The sequence below is a fragment of the Lithobates pipiens genome, unplaced genomic scaffold, assembly GCF_037356315.1.
Source record: "Lithobates pipiens isolate NorthernLeopardFrog02 unplaced genomic scaffold, aLitPip1_a1.2 Scaffold_8, whole genome shotgun sequence".
NCBI lineage: Eukaryota > Metazoa > Chordata > Amphibia > Anura > Ranidae > Lithobates > Lithobates pipiens.
The window spans coordinates 296,163,873-296,189,974 of record NW_027507903.1 but is presented as its reverse complement, the minus strand read 5'-3'; the positions used below and the strand labels follow the sequence as shown (position 1 = coordinate 296,189,974).

At 43.2% G+C, this 26,102-nt stretch overlaps 1 protein-coding gene across 1 annotated transcript in view; it reads left to right on the top strand.

Annotated features, from left to right (window-relative positions):
* LOC143962984 (lateral signaling target protein 2 homolog) overlaps positions 1 to 24,748 on the top strand; it is an 89,476-nt gene extending 64,728 nt beyond the window's left edge. The window contains exons 5-13 of the mRNA XM_077472514.1: positions 971 to 1,060; positions 1,520 to 1,609; positions 1,968 to 2,069; positions 5,446 to 5,814; positions 6,290 to 6,369; positions 6,770 to 6,871; positions 13,193 to 13,273; positions 14,155 to 14,258; positions 21,977 to 24,748. Coding sequence (XP_077328640.1) covers positions 971 to 1,060; positions 1,520 to 1,609; positions 1,968 to 2,069; positions 5,446 to 5,814; positions 6,290 to 6,369; positions 6,770 to 6,871; positions 13,193 to 13,273; positions 14,155 to 14,258; positions 21,977 to 22,123 — 1,165 coding nt within the window. The 3' untranslated portion in view covers positions 22,124 to 24,748. The remainder of the gene's footprint in view (positions 1 to 970; positions 1,061 to 1,519; positions 1,610 to 1,967; positions 2,070 to 5,445; positions 5,815 to 6,289; positions 6,370 to 6,769; positions 6,872 to 13,192; positions 13,274 to 14,154; positions 14,259 to 21,976) is intronic.
* The last annotated feature ends 1,354 nt before the right edge of the window (positions 24,749 to 26,102 follow it).

Genomic DNA, 26,102 nt, shown 5'->3' with positions numbered 1-26,102 from the left:
ACGGGAGTCGCGCCTCGCAGCTCCGCCGCTGTCATACGGCGAAGCCGCGATGACGTCACTCCCGCGCATGCGCACGGGAGTCGACAAATTTGGCAAATCCATTCTTGGATTTGCCGCATTTAGTGCGCATGCGCGCCGCTGTCTACGGCGCATGCGCCGTACACAGCGGTGCCCATTTTCGGGCAAATATCTCCTAAACCATATAGGTTTAGGAGATATTGCTTGGACCTACAGGTAAGCCTTAATCTAGGCTTACCTATAGGTCCAAGTTGTTTGGAAGGGTTTACTTCCTCTTTAAGGGAAAGAAGTGGAATGTTATGCAATGGCCAAGTCAATCACCTGACCTGAATGTGGTTGAGCATGAATTTCACTTGCTGAAGACAAAGCTGAAGGGAAAATGCCCCAAGAACAAGCAGGAACTGAAGACCATTGGAGTAGAGGCTTGGCAGAGCATCACCAGGGATGAAACCCAGTGTCTGGTGGTGTCCTAAGCCTTCCAGACTTCAGGCTGTAATTGACTGCAAAGGATTTGCAACCAAGTATTAAAAAGTGAAAGTTTGATGGATAATTGTTAATCTGTCCCAGTACTTTTGGTCCCTTAAAAAGTGGGAGACACATATACACACACTGCTGTAAATTGTGGTTGTGTATAGAGCCAAAAAGAGTAGAATTGTGTTGATGTCCCAATATTTATGGACCTGACTGTATGTATGAGTTTGTAGTCTTTACCAAACAAGAAGGGTCAATGAAGAGAAATGGGACGTTTACAATCCAATATTATATGCAAGAAGTTATGCTTCACATGCTTTCAGGAATGTGTGCTTCCTACTGATCCCAGCCAAATCAAAAGGGCATGCACAATGAAGGAATGCAGGAGATCTTTCACATCTTCAGGTTTCACGTATTGTTTAAATTGTGATGCTGAATAACTTATTATGAACAGATACTGATTAACAAATTATTTCGCCAGGTATATGTCCTTGGTGGTCAGCGTAAAGACTCCAGAAGAGATCTATGAGCAACAAGAAATTGCAGTACTTTTCTGTGAAACTGTTTCCAGGTCAGTACTTTTTGGCACAGGAGACTTTTATTTTATGATGCAGATGTAATTTATGCCAGTAAAGAATTTTAATTTAAACCTAAAGAGGGCCTAGTACAACACTTTTAACGTAAGCTATATTTCACTTAAATGATATTGCTGTGATTGCTGATAGGAACAGGGTGTCTATCCAAAAATCTCTTTATTTGTTATCGTAACATTATTTATTTATTTTTTTTTTTTTTTTTATGTGTAAGGCTCATAACTTACTAAAGCTATCAGATATTTGTGATTTTAGTGGTTATGAAATCCAAGGTGTGTGTGTGTGTTTGTTTTTTTTTTTTTTTTTTTTCAGACATTTTAAGAGTATAAGGGCTTTAGAACAGGTCTTACAATGGCAGATTTGTACAGTGCCAAATCATTCTTCTAACCTTTTATATCCTGATGTAGAGCATAACGATCTTTGATTTTTTGATATAGGGCTTTGCAGAAAGGCTATTTAACCCAGGAAATGATTGACGACTGTGAGCCAGAACTGATGATTTCCATCCCACGCCTAGCAATTATCAGGTGAGATAAAACAGCATTCAATGCACACTTGTGATCTAAAGCTCAGCTGAATGTTGGAGGCGGGGACTACATACAAAGCTGTTCAGTTTGAAAGAGCAAGTGTCTGACGTCCGTAGCACGCATTTAGTGTTCTGATGTTGTTGAATGCCAATGCCACCTGCCCATCGTGATTTGAATGGTGAGGGTCAGCAGCCACTTACTCTGTAGAGGAACACTGAAGAATAGATTTTATTTATTTTTTTGCAGATCCATGGCTTTATCTTACCTGCTGGCTGGTTGCTAGTTTTTATGTGTATTTGTTGTCTGTAACATTGACTTTCTACTTCTTCTTTTTTTTTTTTTTTTTTTTTTTTTATAGTGGGCTGCTGATTTTTCCAGACGGACCCTTAAACCTACAGAAAAGACCAGAGGAGATGTGTGAACTTTTCAGTCCCTTTTATGGATTGCTGAAGAAAATCAGGTGAATAAAATATTCTAGAAATGGATGCCCACAAATAAGTATTGTATACTACAAAATCTACCTAAATTCTCTACAGAACCCGTCTATATTTGGGGACGGTATACATCTGCTATAATACATTCATAAGCTCACACTGGGATACTTGAAAATTGCTTTGCTGTTCTGTACTCCCTCTACCCCTGGTTTGCACACTAATGGGTGTAAGGCCGCGTACACAAGGGCGGACTGTTCGCCCAACTTTGTTTGTCAAACAGTTTCGGCAAACAGTCCGCTCAAAATTAGCATGGACGGACATGGCCACACACGGCACTTTTTGAGCGGACTGTTTCAGCGAACTGTTTGCCAAACAGTTCGCTCAACTTTTGAAATGAACGGACTCGCCCACGTAAGGCGGAGGCAAATCCGCCCATTTCGAGCGCGTGTACAGGTAGGCGGGGTCCGCAAAGGAGACGTCGCGGGCTCCGCCGCCTGGAATGGACTTAAAGGGGAACCCCAACGCCGAAAAAAATCGGCGTGGGGGTCCCCCCAAAGTCCACAACAGACCCTTGTCCGAGCACGCTACCCGGCCGGCCAGGAAAGGGGGGCGAGCGAGCGCGCCCCCCCTCCTGAGCCGTACCAGGCCGCGTGCCCTCAACATGGGGGGGTGCCTTGGGGAAGGGGGGGCCGCGTGGCCCCCCCCACCCCAAAGCACCTTGTCCCCCCCACCCCAAAGCACCTTGTCCCCATGTTGATGAGGACAAGGGCCTCTTCCCGACAACCCTGGCCGTTGGTTGTCGGGGTCTGCGGGCGGGGGGCTTATCGGAATCCGGGAGCCCCCTTTAAGAAGGGGGCCCCCGGATACCGGCCCCCCACCCTATGTGAATGAGTATGGGGTACAATGTACCCCTACCCATTCACCTGTGAAATAAAGTACAAAAAAAAACACAACACAGAGAAAAAATATTTTATTGCACAGCTCCGGGGGTCTTCCGTCTTCGGGGGTCTTCTCGCCGGACTCCTCCGCTATCTTCGTGTAGCTCTTTTACTAGCGGAGGAGCCCGGCTTTCTTCCTCCCCGCCGCCGGCCTCTTCTCCCGACTTCGGGGGTCTTGTCCCCCTCTTCGGTTCTTCTGCCGGGCCACCGCGCCTTCTTATAGCTCTTTTACAGGCGGTGGCCCGGTCTTCTGTCGCCGCTGCCTTCCGTTCTTCTGTCGCCGCCTTCGGTTCTTCTGCCGGGCCACCGCGCCTTCTTGTAGCTCTTTTACAGGCGGTGGCCCGGTCTTCTGTCGCCGTCACCGCCTTCCGTTCTTCTTCTTCTTCTTCTTCTTCTTCTTGTTCTTCTTCTTGTTCTTCTTCTTCTTCCCCAGGAGATGTTGACACGTCGCTCTCTCCGGCCGGAATGCCAGAGCCGCGCTGTGCGGTCACTTATATAGTGACAATGGGGCGGTGTCACATGGTATATGTCACATGGGTTGGTCACATGGTGACCCCGCCCCCTTACGATGTCATAGTCCCCATGTGACATCAACCCATGTGACCAACCCATGTGACATATACCATGTGACACCGCCCCATTGTCACTATATAAGTGACCGCACAGCGCGGCTCTGGCATTCCGGCCGGAGAGAGTGACGTGTCAACATCTCCTGGGGAAGAAGAAGAAGAAGAACGGAAGGCGGCGACGGCGACAGCGGCGACAGAAGACCGGGCCACCGCCTGTAAAAGAGCTACAAGAAGGCGCGGTGGCCCGGCAGAAGAACCGAAGGCGGCGACAGAAGAACGGAAGGCAGCGGCGACAGAAGACCGGGCCACCGCCTGTAAAAGAGCTATAAGAAGGCGCGGTGGCCCGGCAGAAGAACCGAAGAGGGGGACAAGACCCCCGAAGTCGGGAGAAGAGGCCGGCGGCGGGGAGGAAGAAAGCCGGGCTCCTCCGCTAGTAAAAGAGCTACACGAAGATAGCGGAGGAGTCCGGCGAGAAGACCCCCGAAGACGGAAGACCCCCGGAGCTGTGCAATAAAATATTTTTTCTCTGTGTTGTGTTTTTTTTTGTACTTTATTTCACAGGTGAATGGGTAGGGGTACATTGTACCCCATACTCATTCACATAGGGTGGGGGGCCGGTATCCGGGGGCCCCCTTCTTAAAGGGGGCTCCCGGATTCCGATAAGCCCCCCGCCCGCAGACCCCGACAACCAACGGCCAGGGTTGTCGGGAAGAGGCCCTTGTCCTCATCAACATGGGGACAAGGTGCTTTGGGGTGGGGGGGCCGCGCGGCCCCCCCTTCCCCAAGGCACCCCCCCATGTTGAGGGCACGCGGCCTGGTACGGCTCAGGAGGGGGGGGCGCGCTCGCTCGCCCCCCTTTCCTGGCCGGCCGGGTAGCGTGCTCGGACAAGGGTCTGTTGTGGACTTTGGGGGAACCCCCACGCCGATTTTTTTTCGGCGTTGGGGTTCCCCTTTAAGCCCATTCCAGGCGGCGGAGCCCGCGACGTCTCCGTCGCGGGCCCCGCCTACCTTCACACGCGCTCGAAATGAGCAGACTCCTCCGAGCGGGAACAGTTTGCTCATTTCGAAAGTAGCCTACACACGGGCGGACTGTCCGCTCAAACACAGTTTGAGCGGACAGTTTTTCGGAATTTCCGAAAGACTTTGTCCGTCAAACTGTCCGCTGAAACTGTCCGCTGAAACTGTCCGCTGAAAGCCCACACACGAGCGGACTGTCCGCCCAAACACTGTTCAGCGGACTAGGTTGGGCGAACAGTCCGCCCGTGTGTACGCGGCCTAAGATGTAGGGGAGCATGGGCCAAACAACTTATTACATGCTTCCTCGTACCACCATGTTGCCTAAGGGGGGTGTTGACAGTGCAGAGGGACAAAGTCCAAACTATCACATACATTACTGTGCCCTACTAAGTTAGAGGTGTGCTATGTTATAACTTCACGTAATATGAAGGAGAACAAATAGAATGATTTACATACAGTAAATAGTCAGTACATGGGAATTTTTGCTTTATTTTCCCCCAAGGAAAAACTTTTCAAAGTTGTTCTAAACTCTCCTGCTATTATTCATAAATACTTTGATATACTAAAAGTGAAGTTACTGCTGGGGGGGGGGGGGGTTGGGGGTGTCATGTAGTCACTAATTGCTTGATAGTGGCTATGCAACACCTCCTCAGAGTTTTTTGATGCCACCAAAACGCAACAGTTACCACTGACCCTACTGAACTGCAATAATCATCCTGTCTATTAGCGCTTCATTACATTAACCCTATATTCCAGATTTGAGTTGTCTGGAAATGTATACTGGAATGTTTCACCCTAGCCTTTCAAAGATGGTAACCTATGACAGAATCACTTTAACCCAGTATTAGATTATATTTTATGCTTTTTTTTTTTCCTAGGGAACTTCTCTGCGTGCTAACCGAGAATGAGTTACTTTCGCTTGAGCGAGCTCTGTGCTCTGCTTCGTCTGAGGACCCTTCTGTGCACCTGTCATCATGTCTGCCGCCACCTATTGACGATAATTCCTTTCACCTTGATAGCCAGACAGGACAATCAGAGGCAGACACTCCTATGGCACAAAGCACCACTGATGAGGAGTCACCACAAGAGACTTCTGAACCTTGTAACATGGCAATGTGTGATCCAGACGATGGTTCTCAGGATATGTCAATAGACTTAGACAATAGTACAAGCCAGGATATTAAACTCCATCATACAACAAAACCATTAGAAATACTCCGCAATATGCATATGAGATACACTCTGAGGTAAATGGGGGGGGGGGGGGGCTGACAAATGTGCTTTTAGGAATTCTTATTGTACAGTCATGCAAACTATCTGTCATATAATGCCAAACACATAATCTCCCCTATATACTGCTTCTTTGACTGGGGGCTTGATGGACCATTGCTTTCTAGGCCTCTATGCTGCATTTCTTACAGTACATCATGTCCCCTATTTTAGTGCTATTAATATATATGTGATCATGCAGTGACGACAAATAACAAAAATAATATAAAACATTATTTGTAGAATAAGAATATTTAATAATTGTTGAAAAAGTAGTGGTTCAACAGGGGCACCAGATTCCATTGGATTCTGCCTCACAGGTTCAAATCCTGCATGTTTTATGTAAGCAAGGAATATTAAAAATGTTTACTTAATTTATGCCATATATGCTTGCTTGGGGATGTACCTAAATTTATGATGCTGAATCCCGTCATTATTTTGACTTTTATTTAGAAAAACAAGATTCCAAGATGTGCGGTCCCGGTATCGCAGTGACGACGACATGCTGCACCGCCTCTTTGTATGTATTGCTGGTGAGTCATTGGATCTCATTTTATGGAATGTCTGGAATAACCGTTTACTAATCTGCTTTAAGCTGTCGCCACAGAGAGCCATATTTGCCTTTGCCCTTATTCACACTGTCAGATGTCGAACACATTTTTTTTTTTTTCTTTGTGTACAGTTGCTGGGTGTGAAGCATAGGGCAAGCACTTAATTTCAATAACCCACCCTGCTTGTGTAAAATAAGCCCATGCACCTTTTTATCTTTAAGCTTTGTGTATTTTGCCATGTGTAAAAACATGCATCTTGGTTTTGGGGGGTGCCATTATCTGTGTATTTTGTGTGCATTCACATGCTACACTAGTATGAATGCAGCCTTTTGCATGCAACTCTGGGGTATTGGTTGATTGATTAGAATGCTGTGGTTTACAGGTGTTGCTGACCAGCTACAAACCAACTTTGCAAGTGACTTACGGGTGATTTTGAAAACCGTATTTGAAGCTGTGAGTTCAAGGCAACAGCAGGACACAGAAAGTAAGTTATCATTCCCAATAAATTGTACTGCTGCTGTCCTATTGCTAGTTATTAAAGTGATTCATAAAAGATGTCTGTGGGTGTATATGTAGATAAATACTATTTTTGTCTGTGTGTGTGTGTGTAAAGCATGCAAAAGGCAGTGGTAATGAATCCTTTATCAGCCCTATAATAAGCTATTCTGCTGAAATATTTCTTTTAAAATGTTACTAAACCCACATCATACAATACTATCAATAAATGTTGTATTGCGTATTGTTCATACTTGGGCACGATTTGTTTTCTGTAGTCTGCAAAAACCTGGTTGATCCTGATGTTGTCTATCCCCCCTTCTGTCCATGTCCCCAATTCAGCTAGGGATTTTGCAGAGCAGTGTTGGCAGCTCTGCGCATGCTCCGTTTTTAGTGAGTTTCTATGTTGAGCATTTCCTCCCTAATACATCTGAGCAGCCCATGTGACTATAGTGACACATTTGGATGTATACACAGTGGTAAATTACAGCTCACTCCCACCCATGTTCTCCATGTATATTACATGTAGATTAACCACTTCGGCCTGGGAAGATTTTACTCCCTTCCTGACCAGAGGACTTTTTGGAATTTGGCACTGCATGTCTTTAACTGACAATTGCGCAGTCTTGCAGTGCTGTACCTAAACAAAGTTTGCATTCTTTTTTTTTTTTTGGTGTTATTTGATCACCCCTGCGATTTTTTTATTTTTTGCTCTATAAACAAAGAGCGACAATTTTGATATCTCCGAAATAAAAATAAAAAAAGTCTTCATCGGTTTAGGCCAATATGTATTCTTCTACATATTTTCGGTTAAAAAAAAATTGCAATAAGCGAATATTGATTGGTTTGCACAAAAGTTATAGCATCTACACACTTTGGGCAAGATTTATGGCAGTTTTATTATTTTTTCCTTTTCTTACATCAGGGGACACAGAGCCATAGTAATAACTATGTGGGTTATATCAGTGTATCAGGTGCTGGACCCCTCCATATAACCCCCCCCCCCCCCCCCACACACACACTACTGGGAGTCGTCAGTTTTTTCACCAGTGTCCAAGGTTTTGGGCACGTGCAAGGATGTGTTGTACTGTGCTTCACGGGCAGTAATCCTTTGAGAGCCAGCCATCCTGACTGGATCCGTTCTGATGTCTCCGTAATGGACTAAATGAATGGTACCCGTGCCTCGTCATCCAAAGACGCAAGGTTTTGCTTGCGAATGCTTTAAGAGCTGGGCCTTGTGATCCAGTACTTTTTGGTAGTAAGGCCAATAAAAGTTTACTGGCAGGGTCTTCTCGCAGGTCCAGGATTGTGGGATAACCTGAGTGTTCCCCAGTTCCTGAAGGTTTCCTTTTAAGGTCTCGGAGCCTACCGTGAAGGGCGAAGATTGGGTCTTTTATCTTTTTTTTAAAACCCTGCTGCGAGATAAGGTAGGGGAGATTTTCTCACAAACTGGGTACGCTAGCAGGCGGAACCTACTCATTAGTCTTCCCAGCGGATCAGTTTTCACTGATCTATGCATTTCCTCCAGCTTTGCTACTTCCCCGCCTTCTCCGCAGGATTAAGCAAGAACAGAAGGAGGTGATTCTGGTGGCCCCAGCCAGGTCCCAGAAGATCTTAATTTATCGAGATCATAAAGATGGTAGTAGGAGTCCTTTGGCCATTATAGCCAGACTTTCTTGCACAAGCTCCGGTATTTCATCCTACTTTACGGACAAGGAGTTTAACAGGTTTGACTGTTGAATCCCACTCTATAAAAGATCGTGGGTGATCTCCTTCAGTAGTATCTACTTTGACTAAGCCCAGGAAGCCGGCTTCCAGAATCACTTACTATAGAATCTGGAAGGCATGGGTTTCTTGGTATGGATCCAGGGGTTGGCACCCCAGGAAGTATGTCAATAGGCAGGATTCCTGCATATGGGATCTGAAATGAAGCTGGCCTTGACTTTTATCAAGAGCCAGATCCAGGCCATGTCAATGTCTTTTCCTATGGCCTCTTGATTCCCACTCTTGCTGCGTAGCTTATTCAGGGGGTAACATTGTTTATTCCCTCCAATCAAGGCACCTCTAAATCCTTAGGATTTAAAATTGGTCTTATCGGCTTTAAATCAGGTTACGAGAAATTCTCTTGGTTCTTTGACAAGAAAGATAATCTTTTCCGCTTGCCATTTCTGCTGCTAGAAGAGTATCGGGACTAACTGCTCTGTCTTGTAAGAGCCATATTTCATCATGTATAAGGATGAGGTGGTTTTATGTCCTCCTGAATTCCTACCAAAGGTGGTAACAGGTCTTCATTTAAACCAAGATATTATTCTTCCTTTTTCCCCAGAAGCCTTAATCTGGGGAAGAGAAAGCACTACATTCTCTTGATGTAGTAAGAGCGATGAGTCTATTTAAAGGCAACCACTCAGGTTCGCAAAACACAAGTTTTGTTTGTACTGCCAGAGGGTCCAAGATATGGACAAGCAGCGTCAAGATCCACTATTTTCCAAATGGATTTGTCAAGTGATTGATCAAGCTTCAGCTTAAAGGAGAAAGTTCTTCCTTCTCAGATAAAGAGCACACTCATCCAGGGAGATTAGTGCCTCCTGGGTGGTGCATCATCAGGCCTCTGGCTCAGATCTGTAAGACCGCAAGCTGGTCTTCGGGTTCAGACATTTATTTGATTTTATAAAATCGATATTGAAGGTCATGAGGATATGGCCTGTGGGCACAGCATATGCTGCAGTATGAGTCCTCTCGCCTCCTGTTTCCTTGATTCTGTCTCTCTCCTCCCCCCTTTCAGTTGCCATTGCTATGGCACATCCCACATAGTTATTACTATGGCTCTGTGTCCCCTGATGTAAGAAAAGAAAATAGGATTTTTATAACGGCTTACCTGTAAAATCCTTTTCTTTGATGTACATCAGGGGAGACAGGGGTCCCTCCCTTCTTATACGCTTTCATTGCTTGGCTACAAAACTGAGGACTCCCAGTAGTGGGAGGGGTTATATGGGGAAGTTCATGCCTTAAGGGGTGTGCCAATGTCCAGCACCTGATACGCTGATATTACCCACATAGTTATTACTATGGCTCTGTGTCCCCTGATGTACATCAAAGAAAAGGATTTTCAGGTAAGCTGTTATAAAAATCCTGTTTTTTGCTAGTAATTGCGGTGATCTGTGATTTTTAGTGGTACTGCGACAAACCTTGCACACTTTTGACACATTTTTGGGACCATTGACATTTATACAGCGATTAGCACTATAAATATGCATGGATTACTATATAAATGTCATTGGCAGAGAAGGGGTTAACACTAGGGGGCGATCATGTGGTTAAATGTGTGTCCTTACTGTATGGGGATAGGACTGACTAGGGGAGGAGACATATCGTTGTTCCTACTTAGTAGGAACAAATGACATTTCACCTGTCCCCTGACAGAACAGGGATTTGTGTGTCTTACACACACAAATCCCCGTGCTGGCTCTCGTGCACGCAATCGCGTATGGCAGGCAGAGATCGCTGGCCACTTGCATAGAGTCCCCCGCTGTGCAGCGGGTGCGCGCCCTCTGGCGCCCAGTGCCCGTATGGGGTTTCGCGCAAGGGTGCCATTCTGCCTCCGTAAAGAGACGGGAACCGGTTAATGGAGGCCAAGACACAGGCTGTTGGGGCGTAACAAAGGCTGTGAATGGCAGAAATCTGCCCACATGTTATTGCCAAAAAGTAACAGGTTTTATTTCAAATTATATATTTGTATGACAATTTTAAAACTGTTTATTGATGCTAATGATTTATTTTGACTCTGAATTCCAAAGGCTGTTTTTTATTTTGAACATGTGACCAGCAGCAGAGGAGTAGAAGTTCCTCCTGCTTATGTTTCTCTACAGACAGGCTGGGAAAGATCTGGGTCATGTGACAGCTGTAGATCAATTAGGATAAAGGTGCTTAGATGTTTTTTTTATTAAAATAGTGCCATCATTCATATACAGAAATAGGAGGGGAATGTAAATGAAACTGTGTTTAGTATCACTTTAAGGCACCCTTGGACAGATGGTGTTAATTTCTCAACTGGCCATTTAAAGTGGTTGTATAGTCTAGGGCTGCTACTAACTATTATTTTCATAATTTATTAGTTGGCCGATTGTTTCGATTAATCGGTTAATAACCTTTAAAAAAATAAAAAGTGAGTCAAATTGACGTTCATTTTTCAACCACAGTGACGGGACAATTTGGAAATAATAGAAAACTTCTTAGTGAAAGGAATTTTCAGGCAATGTATGTGGTTTTCGTTCAGAAATAACATTCATTTTAAAAATAAGTGAAAATTTCAAACAAAATGTTTTAGCGAATGTACAACGATTTTTCGTCTGAATATTCTCATCTGAAAATTGATCCGTGTGACCAACATAAGGCTCGGTACACACCTATGCAGTTTGCTTTTGATCTGTTTCTGCAGTGCTTTTTGCTGTACGTTTTTGATTTTTGCGCACACGATTTTACTGTAATTTGCATTTTTTTTGGGCAGATTAAAAAACAAATTGCTGCAAAAACGCATTACATGCTTTTCTGCAGCTTCTCCATTGAAGTATATTGAACCAATAAAGCACCATTTTGCGTTTAAAAGTCTGACCCTTTCAGATGTGAACGTGTCCCATAGGAAACCATGTAAATGAACTGTAGTACATTTCTGCAAAAAGCACCAATATACACATAGATGTGAACCAGGTCTAAGACGTCTAGTAACATAATGGGGTTAAAAAAACAAAAAAAATTAGCCCTTTATAGTAGAAAAAACGCTGATAATCACTACTGGAAGGGGTTCGTATTTTTTGTTTTTTGTTTTACTGTAGAACGGTGAAAGTAATATTTACAGTAGCCATTATTTGCTCTTTTTGTACTATAAAGGGCTGATTTTAGTTTTTTTAACCCCATTATGTTATTGGCCAATTAATCGATTCTGAAAATGGTAATCGATTAATTTCATAATCGATTAATCAATTAGTTGTTTCAGCCCTAGTATAGTCAAAATTTGAACTTTTACCTACAGGTAAGCCTATAATAAGGCTTACCCGTAGGTAAAAAAAATCTCCTATACCTGTATGGTTTAGGAGATATTTCCCTCGCAATGAGCCGCTGACTGCAGCGGCTCATGCACACAGGGGATTCTCGGCTGAAAGCCTGGCAGACCCTGCCGGAAAGAAATCTTCCGCGCACATGTGTGGGAGTGACTACATCGGGGCTGGAGCCGCAATACCCGGAAGACACGCCGAGGGAACATGTCAGCTCCCTCGGTGTAGATCAGGTGAGATGTCAGGCCTCGTTCTAAGGTAAGTATTTCATAATGAGCTAGTATGGGGTGCATACTAGCTTATTATGCCTTTTTGCCTTACAGGTGTGTAAAAAAAAAAAAAATGGAAAGAAAAATAAATGTCAGCGGGTATACAACCGCTTTAAGACCAAATCATCTTGACAAGCTTACTCCTTTGGGTAGCTTTTGAGCCTGTTAACCAGCCATTATTGATGCCAGCACATTCTCTTGCTGTTACCACTCTTCTTTCATTTAAAATAGTTCGCAAAGGGGTTCACAATTTTTTGGAGCACCCTTGAGGCCGTGTTCACACCGCTGCGATGCGGGAACGCCGCGAATCCGCGGCGTTTTCCCGCATCGCATTACTCCCGCCGGCAGTTCACACTGCCCTATGCGGACGGCTGGGAGTGTCAATGATATGTTAATGACACCCCCAGATCCATCCGCATATCGTATTGCCATCTGCCGACTCGCACAGGAATCGGATCGCATGGTGTGAACCCCCATGCGATCCGATTCTGTTGCGGACCAAAAAAAGGGTCCCGTGCGAGTTTGCTGCGGGAGCGATGCGAATTCAGCCATACTATCTGTATGGCTGTACTCGCATCGCTACGGAGATCGGATGTGATTTGCGGTGCGAATCACATCCGGATCTCCCCCCGCAGCAGTGTGAACCCAGCCTGAAACTGTAAGCCATGCATACATATCTGACCACCCTCTAGTTTCTGTCAGGTATAGATTTGGTTTCTCTACTTAAAACCATCATTGTTGCTACTGCCAACACACATGTGTTGGCATAAAGGGCAACCAACCTGTTTAAAGAAAACAATATGATGCATGTGTGGTGGTGAGTTGTTGATTACTTTTTTATTTTTATTTTTTTATTATTATTTATGATGCTTGTAGATTTATCTTGCACAAAATTTTTTTTTTTTTCCTTAAGTCTTAGTGGCAGCTGTAGAAATGCCTCTCAAGAGAACGTAAGAGGAAAAATGACCTAGATTCCATGTTTGTTTTTTCTAGGCACAGCTGAAGATGCCTCACGTTTGCCAGACTGTTCAGTTTGTCGAAACCTGGAGCAGCAGGCCGGTAGCACTTCTGTGGGTATGTCAGATCTAGCCTAGTGTTATATTGATAAACATATTCAAAGTAACATTTATGGGGAAAAAACAAAAATGTTTTCAAAGAAGTAGCTCAACGTAATTTACCTTCGGTCAAGACTGACTCATGGCTTAAATGGGCAAAGGGTAAGGAGACCAGCCCTATTTACAAAGCAAGATTTAATATTTATATTTCAGACTGCACCTTTCACTTTCACCTACCTTTTTTATATTTGTGGGATCGATATCACCGCTTCCCAGGATAAAAAATACTTGTAAAACTAAATAGCGGCACTAAAAGGGTTAACCATGATCAAACCGTATAATAAACATAGTAATACATTTTGCAAATGTCAAAAGTCCATAGTTGTGGATTCGCTATGTCAAGCACCAACGGCAGCGCCCTTAGAGCGAAGCAAAACTCTGCAATATCAAAAGGCAACATACAGGGACACCAGACTGCTTTTGAGTTTAACACATCGAGCACAATAAAATAAACATTCCCCAGTAAACGATTTGTTACCACAGCGTTTGCAGTTTACAACTTCCAGCCTTTGGCTCCTGCTCTGCCAGTGCTGCTTCCCTGAACATTCAGTATTCACAAACAGTTACTAGTGAACTGTGCAATTACTAGCCAGTTTGATAACTTGGAGATCGGGGGGGGGAGGGCGGAGTAGGAGTATTAGGGTAGTGCCTTGAATTTAATAAAGTGTCTGCTTCCTAGTGCCCTGCAATTCTAAGTACTGATAGCTCTGATTACTTTTGCCGCTTTACTAAAACTGCCCTTCACCTGCACCTACAAAGTCCCATTTCCAGAGTGTGTTCAACACTACTTCCTTATCCAGTCCCCAAATTTGTACTAACTATGTGTGCTTTTCCTTCTAGTGACTCCAGAATGGGTCCCTGACAGCGCCAGTACTCAATGCATGAGTTGTTATGCACCCTTTACACTTTTACGTAGACGGCATCACTGTCGTAGTTGTGGAAAGGTAAAGATTTATGTATATATTTTTATACTGAGTATCTGTTAACTCACTTTGCCTATAAAATCAAATTGATGCTTTTTCACAGAATTTGGTTGCAGGGTATTTTCCTTTTTTATAGTCTGTCTGTATTTCATGTGGGTAGGAATGATTGGGATAATGTGGGAAGGTCAGGCATATTTCTTAAGTAATCTAAAGTGTGTAGTCAACATTTTGTAAATTTCACTCTCTACTAAAGGTCTCTACACCAGTATACCAAAATGAGGTATGGCTACATTCTTTTGCTTCACGTGGGGGCACTTGCCATCACTCAATGAGCAAATACTATTTGTGTACTTGGACAACGTTATCTACGTTTCATAGCACTCCACAACAAAATGAAAATGGACTGTAACTGGCATACTGATGGTGCAATTCCTGTGCAGTGATACAGCTTTTTAGATTCGTGTTGTAACTCCATTGCACCATTGTGTACAGGGCCTTTTACAAATCCAAAAATGTAGTATATATCAAACAAGTTTTGTTTGATAAAAGTTCCTAAAATTTAACCAGGACCGCAGACAAACCTACAGATAAGGTAAAATGGTAAAGAAGCTATATGCTCATAGGAAATTGGTAACCTTATTTGCAAATTGGTAGTGGTGGATTTCATGTTACTTCTAAAGGATTAGCAATTTATAAATGCATAAAATGAAACTACTGAAAGTGGAACTTTAGCCATATCAGGGAAAAAAAATCATCTTTAGCAAGGGTCCAGAGGTACAGATAGTCAGCGCGGAACTTTTTCCAGAGGGTAGTATTTGGGGCATTAGTGGTAGGTTGACTAAAGCACATAAACCCAAGGTAAGTATAGTAACATGACCTATTTGCAACCTCGGAACACCCAATAAGAGGATAGTATACGGTCTAAACTACGTGTCATGTTCACCAATGCCAGGAGCCTGGTGGACAAGATGGGAGAACTAGAGATACTGTTGTATGAGGAGGATTTCGATTTTGTGGGAATTTCAGAGACTTGATTCATATATATATATATATATATATATATATATATATATATATATATATATATATATATATATATATATATTTATATCTCTATCTCATGATTGTCTGGCAACCATTCAAGGGTATCCCCTTTTATCGCAGGGATAGAGAGGGTAACTAAAACTGCAGTGTTTATCTGTAAGACACATCACAGGAAGCACCTCATGGTTAACAGAGGACAGAATTAAGTTTCCCAAGTCTAAATTTAACAGTAATAAATGGCTTGCATACGAGGATAAAAATAAAATAAAATAAAACAGCCCTCTCGCTACTACCTAAAAGTGAAAACTACAAATATGGTAAATAGTGATATCATAAAAATATTAAATAGAAGCAATAAATAAAAATGCACTTGCAAACAAGGTGCTAATAAATGCTGGATCTATCGGTATTCACATAATACTAAAAATACAATACAATCAATAATGATCCTGCACAAGTAGAATGTGTAAAAATAAATAATAAACATAAAGTGCAACGTGCTAGTGCAAAGAGAAAATAATAATTATACTTGGAAAGCATGCATCATAAATAAGTCCAAAAAGATGAATATTAACTTATAAAAAAAAAAAAAAAGTAAAGTGCTATGTGCTAGTGCAATGAAAAAATTGTATAAATAATTATATTCGGAAAGCAGGCACCATAAATAAATCCAAAAAAATGAGTCTCCCAATATTGTTCAACAGCACCAGAAGTGTTCAAATGAATTCTTATCAAAGAAACAGCAGGTGAAATATGGTACAAAGAGATATGGGCTCTCATAACTCTCACCTCCACTCCTTGATAAAATAGCACATTAAGTACAATGAATAGCCTCCGTTCTCTCCTTTACTACCAGGGGTCTTCAGTTGTTAATATCTCAAATTATGGACATCCACACTAGGCCACCAGGGAGCCATTCATCCCTGTATCAACTATATGGAAAACCATGCAGCAACCTCTGCGAAAATATACCACTCAATAAAGATATAGGGAGAAGGAGAAAGGCTCCAATAGTGTAGTATTTTGTAAAATCAATGGTTAAATTTATTAAAATAATGATAGGACTCTCACATGAATAATAATACAAACAGCACATAAGGAAAATTGTGTCCTGGCGTCTTCCGCCAGTCTTACGTCCCTTCCAGTATTACGTCACGGCCACTCCCTACACGTTACGTCAATCACGTGACTTCATCAGTGGATCGTGATTGGCCGCCATAGCATTCCTTAAGTACGCCATAACAGGAAGTGCCCTCGCGACCATCTTGGTTATGGTTAATACGGAAACCAGAAGTATCAATTCCGCCATCTTAATCGCTCAATAATGTTGAAATTACCACATCTAAGATGGTGGATGAAGTCACGTGATTGACGTAACGCGCAGGGAGTGGCCGTGACATAATACCGTAAGTGACGCAAGACTGGCGGAAGACACCAGGACACCATTTTCCTTATGTGCTGTTCGTAATTTTATTCATGTGAGAGTCCTATCATTATTTTAATAAATTGAACCATTGATTTTACAAAATACTACACTATTGGAGCCTTTCTCGTTCTCCCTATATCTTTGAGTGGCATATTTTCGCGGAGGTCGCTGCCTGGTTTTCCATATAGTTGATACAGGGATGAATGGCCCCCTGGTGGCCTAGCGTGGATGTCCATAATTTGAGTTATTAACAACTGAAGACCCCCTGGTGGTAAAGGAGAGAACGGAGGCTATTCATTGTACTTGATGTGCTATTTTATCAAGGAGTGGAGAGTTTGAACACTTCTGGTGCTGTTGAACAATATTGAGAGACTCATTTTTTTGGATTTATTTATGGTGCCTGCTTTCCGAATATAATTATTTATACAATTTTTTCATTGCACTAGCACATAGCACTTTACATTTTTTTTATTTTTTAGAAGTTAATATTCATCTTTTTGGACTTATTTATGATGCGCGCCTTCCAAGTATAATTATTATTTTTTCTTTGCACTTTATATGTTTATTTTTTACACATTCTACTTGCGCAGGATCATTATTGATTGTATTGCACCCGAGGATACTTTGGGTACTCAGTCAAGTAATTGCCTGACGATTATTCCTATTTTTTACTGACTGGAATGGTACCAGGTGATTGGAGAAAAGCCAATGTAATTAATATTTAAAAAGGGTCCAAAATACATCCCTGGGAATTACAGAACAGTTAGCCTAACATCAATAGTATGCAAGCTCTTGGAGGGCATGATAAGGGACTATATACAAGATTTTAGTAACAAGAACAGTATCGTTCGCAGTAATCAGCATGGATTCATGAAGAATTGTTCTTGCCAAACCAATCTATTAACCTTCTATGGGGAGGTGAGTGTCCATCTAGATAAAAGGAATGGTCAGAGGTGGGTAGTGGGTAGGGATGAGCCGAACACCCCCGGTTCGGTTCGCACCAAAACTTTCAAATGGACCGAAAATTTGTGCGCACTTTAGAACCCCATTGAAGTCTATGGGACTCGAACGTTCGAAATAAAAAGTGCTAATTTTAATGGCTAATATGCAAGATATTGTCTTAAAAAGGGTTTGGGGACCTGGCTCCTGCCCCAGGGGACCTGGGTCAATGCCAATTTTTTTTTTTTTTTAAACGGCCGTTTTTTCGGGAGCACTGATTTTAATGATGATTAAAGTGGAAAAAAAAGTGAAATATTCCTTTAAATATCGTGCCTGGGGGGGGGGTCTATATAGTATGCCTGTGAAGTGGCATGTTTCCCGTGTTTAGAACAGTCCCTGCACAAAATTACATTTAACGGGAAAAAAAGTAATTTTAAAACTGCTTGCAGTTTTAATGTAATATCTGGTTTCGGCAATATGGATGATAGTCATTGAGAAAAATGGCATGGGTAGCCCCCCTGCCTATTACCACCAGCCCCTTTGGGTCTTGTACGGATATTAAGGGGAACCCCGTACCCAAATAAAAAAAAAAGGGAAGGCATGGGGCCCCCAGGCCCTATATACCCAGAACAGCAGTATACAGGCGGTGCAAACAAGACAGGGACTGTATAGGTTTGTTGTGTTAAGTAGAATCTGTTTGTAATTTTGAACTAGTACATTTTTAAAGTGTAGCTCCAGTCAAAAAATCTATTTTTAAGCTTTTTGGAAAACATGGGAAGGGTTATCACCCCTGTGTAAATTTTTTTTTTTTTTTTTTTTTTTTTTGCCGTCCGTCTTTTTTCATCTCGCTTCCTGTTGTCTCCTTCCGTTTGCAAGTAGGAGACGTTTGTAAGTTGGATGTTTGAAAGTAGGGGCCTGCCCTATATGCTCTGCAGAAATGGGGGCCTAAGGTGCTGGTGTTGCCACAACACTGTAAGCCCTTAAAGTGACTCTTGGTGGGCACTGGAGCACCCTGCTGTGAACGATTATATCAAGAATTGTAATTACATGCCATTGTCGAATAGTGGTCGAAAAATTTGGCCTTTGGTGCTTGTGCCACAACACTACAAGTCCTCACAGTTACTCTTGGTGGATGCAGGAACGGGCCCTACTGTGAAATATTATATCAAGAATTGTAATTACATGCCCCTGTCAAACAGGGGCTGAAAAATTGAGCCTATACACTGCAACCTCTCCCATATACTCTAGTTGTAGTGCAGGAATGAGCCCTGCTGCAAGGCATTGCATCAAAAAATTTTATTACACGGCCCTGTTAAACCGGGGCTGAAAAATTGGGCTGGTGGCATCACCCAGAACCAAAAATGTTCTTCCAAGATATTAGCGGGATCATTGAGGAGGAAAAGGATAGTCGGTCAACATAACAGAACAGTCACTCAGCATCAGCATAGGCAGTCTTGAAGGGATGTGACATTTAAAAAAAAGATTAGTTTACATCAGCTTCAAGTGCTTGGTAGCTGGTGGTGATCCAAGACTGATTCATCTTTATGAAGGTCAGTTGATCAACCGAGTCGGTGGACAGGCGCACTCTGTGATTGGTTACAAATCCACCAGCAGTACTGAAGGTGCGTTCCGAAAGAACGCTGGATGCAGGACAGGCCAGTAGCTCAATTGCATACTGTGCAAGCTCTGGCCAGTGATCCATCCTCAAGACCCAGTAAGCCAGAGGATTTTCGGTGGGAAAGGTGTCCAAGTCTGACCTTGCCCCTAGGTATTCATGCACCATGTAAATCAGACGCTGGCAATGGTTGCTGGAACCGATTATACCTTGGGGCTGCGGACTAAATTGTCTGAACGCATCGGTCAGACTGCCACCTTCTCCACCGCTCCTTCTAACCGATGCCTCAGCAACACGCTGTCCAGGACCAGGAGTTTGTAACCTTCTAGTCTCTGGGAACTCGTTGCACAGACCTTTCTGCAAGGCCTCCCGGAGATGTCTCAACCTCTGCTCCCTCTGCGACGGCAAGATAAGGTCCGCAACCTTACCCTTGTACCGTGGATCAAGAAGAGTGGCCAGCCAGTAATGGTCCCTCTCCTTGATCCGAAGAATACGAGGGTCCTTCCACAGGCTTTGCAGGATCAGGGAGACCATACAGCGTAGGTTAGCTGAGGCATTCGGTCTGGAGTCCTCTGGGTCACTAAGGATAACATGATCTGCAGCCACCTCCTCCCAGCCACGTACAAGTCCACGTGTTTCTTGGGACTGTAAATCATCCCTAAAAGACTGCTGATGCTGAGTGCCAGGCTCCACCTCCATGCTGACACACGCCTACTCCTCCTCCTCCTCTTCCTCTTCCTGTGATAGGTGGGACAGCAGGAACGCTGTCTGCATAAAGGGGGCCTTGAGAGGCAAGGAAGTCCTCCTCTTCCTGCCTCTGTTCTGCCTCAAGTGCCCTGTCCGTTATTCCACGCAGCGTATGCTCCAACAGGTGGACAAGAGGTACAGTGTCACTGATGCATGCACTGTCACTGCTCACCATCCTTGTGGCCTCCTCAAACGGTGACAGGACAGTGCATGCATCCCTGATCATGCCCCACTGGTGTGGTGAGAAAAAACTGAGCTCCCCTGTCCTGGTGCCGTAGTCGCACAGGTACTCATTGATGGCCCTCTGCTGCGTGTGCAGCCGCTGCAGCATGGCCAACGTTGAGTTCCACCTGGTGGGCATGTCACATATAAGGCGGTTCTTGGGCAGTTTCAACTCCTTTTGGAGCTCAGCCAGCCGAGCACTGGCATTAAATGATCGGCGGAAATGCACACAGACTTTCCTGGCCTGCCTCAGGACATCCTGTAAGCCCGGGTACCTGCCCAAGAACCGCTGCACCACCAGGTTAAGGGCGTGAGCCACACAGGGCATGTGGGTCAGTTGTCCCTGTCGGAGGGCAGAGAGGAGGTTGGTGCCATTGTCGCAAACCACCATTCCTGGCTTAAGCTGGTGTGGCATCAACCACCTCTCGGCCTGCTCCTGCAGAGCCGATAACAAACTAGCGCAAGCACGGCATGGCATCTTTTTGCCTGCCTACTTCCGTAGCGCCTTGAACGCCTACGGAGCACCGCTGGTTCTGAGGACAGAGCACTGGAAGTGGTAATATGCACCTTACCGCTGACCGCCCTGTCCAGCGAGGCATGGACATTGCCTTCCAGATGCTGGTAGAGAGCCGGAATCACCTTCCGTGAGAAAAAGTGGCGTTTGGGGACCTGCCACTGAGGAACCGCAAATTGCACCAACTCACGGAGGGGGGCCGAGTCTACCAACTGAAAAGGCAGCAGTTGAAGTGCTAGCAATTTAGCCAAGCTAGCATTCAACCGCTGGGCATGTGGATGGCTGGGAGTGAACTTCTTTCGACAGTCCAGCAGCTGGGGCAGGGAAATTTGCCTGCTACAATCGGATGTGGATGTACTGCTAGCAGAGTGCCCGCAAGTACTTGGCTGTGATGCACCTAATTCTACACCTTCATTCCTCTCAGTGCAGGTGTCAGAGGATTGAAGGTCTAGTGGGGTTGGAGATCCCAGCTGATGAGGAGCAAGGACGGGTCCGCTTTGGACTTTGGTGTGGGCCTTTAAGGTACGCTTGCCAATGAGCTGCATGGCAGGTCAACATATGTCTGGTCAAGCATGTGGTGCCCAAGTGGCACCACATGCCTGCCTGTGGCCAATTATGGCTCTCCTCGCTGCCGGCGCTGTAATTGGCCAAGCATGCGGGGTCACAGTGCGTGCTTGGCCAATCATGAGCCAGCAGTGCATTGTGGGCCGTGAGCACCACGCGAATTTGGAGCGAACGGCCCACAGAGTTCTGGCTTCGCCAAACAGGTGAACAGCTGATGTTCAAGTCGAAAAAAAAAAAAAAAAAACGCGGAGTCCCGGTGGACTCCCGCTTTAACCTTAAACTACATAGAGGGTTCTTTACTGTAAGAGTGCCAAGGATTTTTAATTCCCTTCCACAGGTGGTGGTTTCGGGGGGGGGGGGGGGATTGGCATTGATTAGTTTCAAAATACTATTAGATAAGCACCTGAACGACCACAACATACAGGGTTATGCAATGTAATCCTGACATATAATCACGTACGTATATTGGACTTGTGTCTTTTTTTTCAACCTCCCCTACTATGTAACTATATTGAAGCCTGTTTTATTTTTGTATTTTGTTTATGCTAAAATGCACAGAAAGTGCCATGTTGTGCTACTATCTCAAGGTTAAAATCAATATACATAAAAGGATCTTTAGATGTTATATATGGACTTTTCATGTTGTATTTCCATTTTTCTCCATGTAGATATTCTGTTCCCGCTGCTCAAGTTATTCATCCTCTCTGCCTCATGTCCCCAATGCGCAGCCTGTTCGGGTTTGCTCTCATTGTTATCATGTGCACTGCAGTCCCCAGGATCGGGTCACAGAAGACACAGCCCAGGACCTATCCTGACATCAACAAAGAAGAAGTGGTTTCAAAGCACATTTCAATGACAACCTCTTATTACATGGTGTTCTCTGTGGCGCATGTAATCTGGGATTATACAGCACACGGACAGGACTGTTTTTTTTTTTTTACATCCCACTTGTGTAGGAAGATTTTGCTGCGAGTTCTAACCAAACGGGGATCCATTTTAACACCCCACAGCTTTAGGTTGTATGGTTTTTCAATGGGGTGAATTTTTTAACAACATAATTTTTAGCTTTGTAAATAATGAGAATGCGAAATTCCAGGCCAAATTTTTTTTTATTCAATTTACAGTGTTGGAATGGCTTGGGAACATTGTCTTTGGTTTTTATTGCTTTCTGCATCCCCTTGGGTAGGATTTCTCTTCCTCTTTTTTCCTAGTTAAAAAGGTCGCAGAGAAAGGGATGTTGGAAGAATTGTTGAATGGGGGGACCAGCAACAAAAATGTCCCTCCATGCGGGAAACTATTTTCAGTATTGTATTGCATTCTTAAATGGCCAACACATCAAATATTGAACCTCAAAATTTAAAGCCCAAGTTTAGGTAAAACGTGGAAAAAAAAATAAAAAATCAGCACAAGGGACAGTACTGAAGTGTCCCCTGTGCTGGTGCTGGCTGACATATTTGAAATCCTCTGTCCTCCTCCCATACTCCACAGCCATAATCTTGCATTGCTGCAGGGTTAAAAGAGCCGAGGGACCTCTCACAGGCACTCAAGAGTGCCGACTATGCCTTCCCTCTCTGCTTCTCTCCTCCATTTTTAAAAATTGTGCTATTACTTCCATGAATTAAAAAAATACATATGGAGGACAAATGGGAGAATGAAAGGTCTGCCGCCTTTTGCTTTTCATTCACCTGCAACAGGTCCCTCAGCTCTGTTCAAGCCTGCAGCACTGGAATATAACGACTGCATGGGGTATGAGGGGTGGGCGGAGGGCAGCCAGAACGTAGGACACTAAAGATTAAAGTACAGTCTCCTGTGTTGATTTTGAATTTTTTTGCTTTAAGTTTCATCAAAACTTGAGATTTCATTATAAAGAACATGGGTATAAATTGCAAGAAAATGTAAAAAAATGCAAAACCGTATATCCATTGATTTGCTTTTTTTAGGTCCACATTATACACGTTTCTGATGGTGACAGACCTTGACAGAGTGGTCCATGGTGGCCCCAAAACATTGGTGGATTGCTGTTTTTACACTTTTTTTTTGTTTTTGTTTTTTTCTTGCACTTTATAATACCTTGGTAAACTGCCTAAATTTTTGAGGTTTAGCATTTGTCGGGCTCTAATACAGTATCACTATTGGCCATACATAGCCAGTGAAGTGAATAGGATATGGTGGTGAGTGGATTGGACTGTACTAGGTTTGGTCTCCATGATGCTAGGGAAAATCTTCCAAAAACGGGGGGTCAAAGACAAAAACTTTAGAGGCCTCCTTAAACTTTCCCTGATCTATACAAAATATAATCTGAAAAAAAGGCTACTTTAGTTGCACCTTAGTGTCTATAATGTTGGTATATGTGAAAGATGCTATACGTTGCCCATGTACAGTACATATGTTTGCCAACACTTATTGGTTGATAGAATATGAATTTTATAGAAAAATATCTGACCTATGCAAATGAAAATGTCCTTGTGTATGTGTAGATGGGGGAAGGATTGTTTGACAATCTGATTCTCCTTCCTCTTTAGTGAGAACAGTATGAAAGGGCTAAAGGAGGAAATGGATGCCTTGAAAAAGTCTTTCCTCAGATACACTGATAAAGTTCAGGGTAGCTGAGCAAACAAGTACTGTATGCATTGAATACTATGATTATCTGTGTAATTTTTCATGTTTTGTATCTTTTCTTGCTTATTCTTCCTCTAAGAGATGTTTATGATGTTACTAAAGATAATCATCTTGACCTGTACTGTATCCGGCGGATTGAGCATATGTTTACATTCATTCTGCTACAGACTTGTACAGATATGTATAGAAATCTGTTATGTAAAGGAATTTTGGACTAGAATTTCCTCCAGAACCCCAGTATCTGCAAACATGTATCATTTTGATATTGAGATATCGGAAGCCTTGTTAAAGAGTATCTTTTCAGGTTAACTAATGATTTTAGGCCTACAATACAGGGGATTTAGTCACTCATTGGCTTGAGATGAACCTCTTGTACCCCTTAGTTGTAATTTAATGTATTTTTTTTTTTAGGCTGCAGATGTGACAGTTGTCAATAATAAGTTAAACTCTCTAGTTTCTGTGGGTTTATTATTTATATAGCCTTACGATCTGTGCTGCTCCTGGTCTCCAAGGACATTTTCTATAGTCTGGCTATTCTTGCTACTATTTTTTTTCCAGGATTTGATTAAATAGAAGCACATGATCAGTACTTGAAGACTTATTTTAAATAAAGAGGGCTGATTAATTCTCACCTTTTTAGAGAAAATTAATCATTCTTTTTCATTACAGTATGTTTATTTTTGTTAAGACTACTACTAACTGTTTTGAACTAGACCTTTTATCTCTCAGGGGTTATGGTATACATAAAGCTAACAGTGCACAATTTAAGAAGATGCCCTCTTAACAATTTTCTAGCTCAATAAATGGTATTATTTTTAAAACTGTGCGTCGTAGATGTGATTGTTCAATATGCAGATCTTCGAAATGTGTCTAATGGGATTCAATTGATGTATGAATTGTTTTCATTTTTATTTACTTATTGCAGGCCAGGAATTTATGCAGCTCTTTACAGTACTGTACATTCACATTAGTCCCTGCCCTCAAGGAGCTTACAATTAAGAGCTAACCAGTAAGCCAAATTTATATATGTATTTCCTCATTTGCATTTGTGAGGATTAACTGAATAAGGCTATATGTTGGCTAATCAGAATTAGGGCTGAGCTGCTGCTGTTTGTCGCCAGCAATGGGAGTTCATGGAAGCCATTGCAAGCCTTCCCAATGGCAAAACTCACTTGAAGCAGGTCAGAAGGAGGTCTAATACATCTGTCAATGAAATCAGGATCATCTCGGAAGCTTTTCAAATTGATGTCAAACAAACTCATGCTATGGACACAAGCCCAAAGACTGACGCAGACTCTAATAGTGTTTTACTTGGCGATTATAATTTAATTTAAAATGAATCTGGGCATCATATCTTATAATTCTCCTTTTCCACTCTGTCAAATAAGGAATGGAATAGTGAGATGTTTGTAATGAGAAACAGTTTAAAGTAAGATATTATTAAAGGCAAGTTAAAAAAAAAATATATATATATCCTACTTGCCTGCTCTGTGCAGTGGTTTTGCACAGAGCAGCCCCTATCCTCCTCTTCTGTGGTCCCCTGCCAGTGCTCCTGGCTCCTCCCTCCTGCCAAGTACCCAAGCAGGCTTGCTCCCAAGCAGCTGCTCTGTATCCACTGATGATTTTACAATCTGCTGGTGTCACTTCCACTGTTTCCAATGACAGGATTTCTTTTGGGGTGCAGCCATTGTCTTATGTGGTGATCTGTTTTTGGCTGCAGGGAATCGAATGTCGCTTGGTTGAATGAACCTGCAAGTCCTCAGAGTAATTTCTGGGTTCCAAGTTGTAAAATCGTGACCCCAGCAGCCATGTGCTTTGTCTACCTTATACATACTGGCTGCAGGAAGCAGAGGAGGCATTGCAATCTACTAGACCCAGATGCCTCTATAAAGAGTACCTGTTAATCCATACAGGGGATTGTCAGGCAACTTGTGGGAGTAAGGAAAATAAAACTTATTTCCTGCAGACTGCTGCTACGGCTTTACAACAGGCACTGCTTGAGTGAAGAGTTGAACTATTCACTTGCCCCCTTTGCCATTCAGAGACCTTGTACTAATATTCATTCACAAAACATAGTGGCAAGACGGTGGAGATCTTGTCATTAATTTGCTCCTCCCTAATTCATTCGTTAGGCCCCGTTCACACCTATCCAGTTTTAGGTGCGGTGCTTGTTGC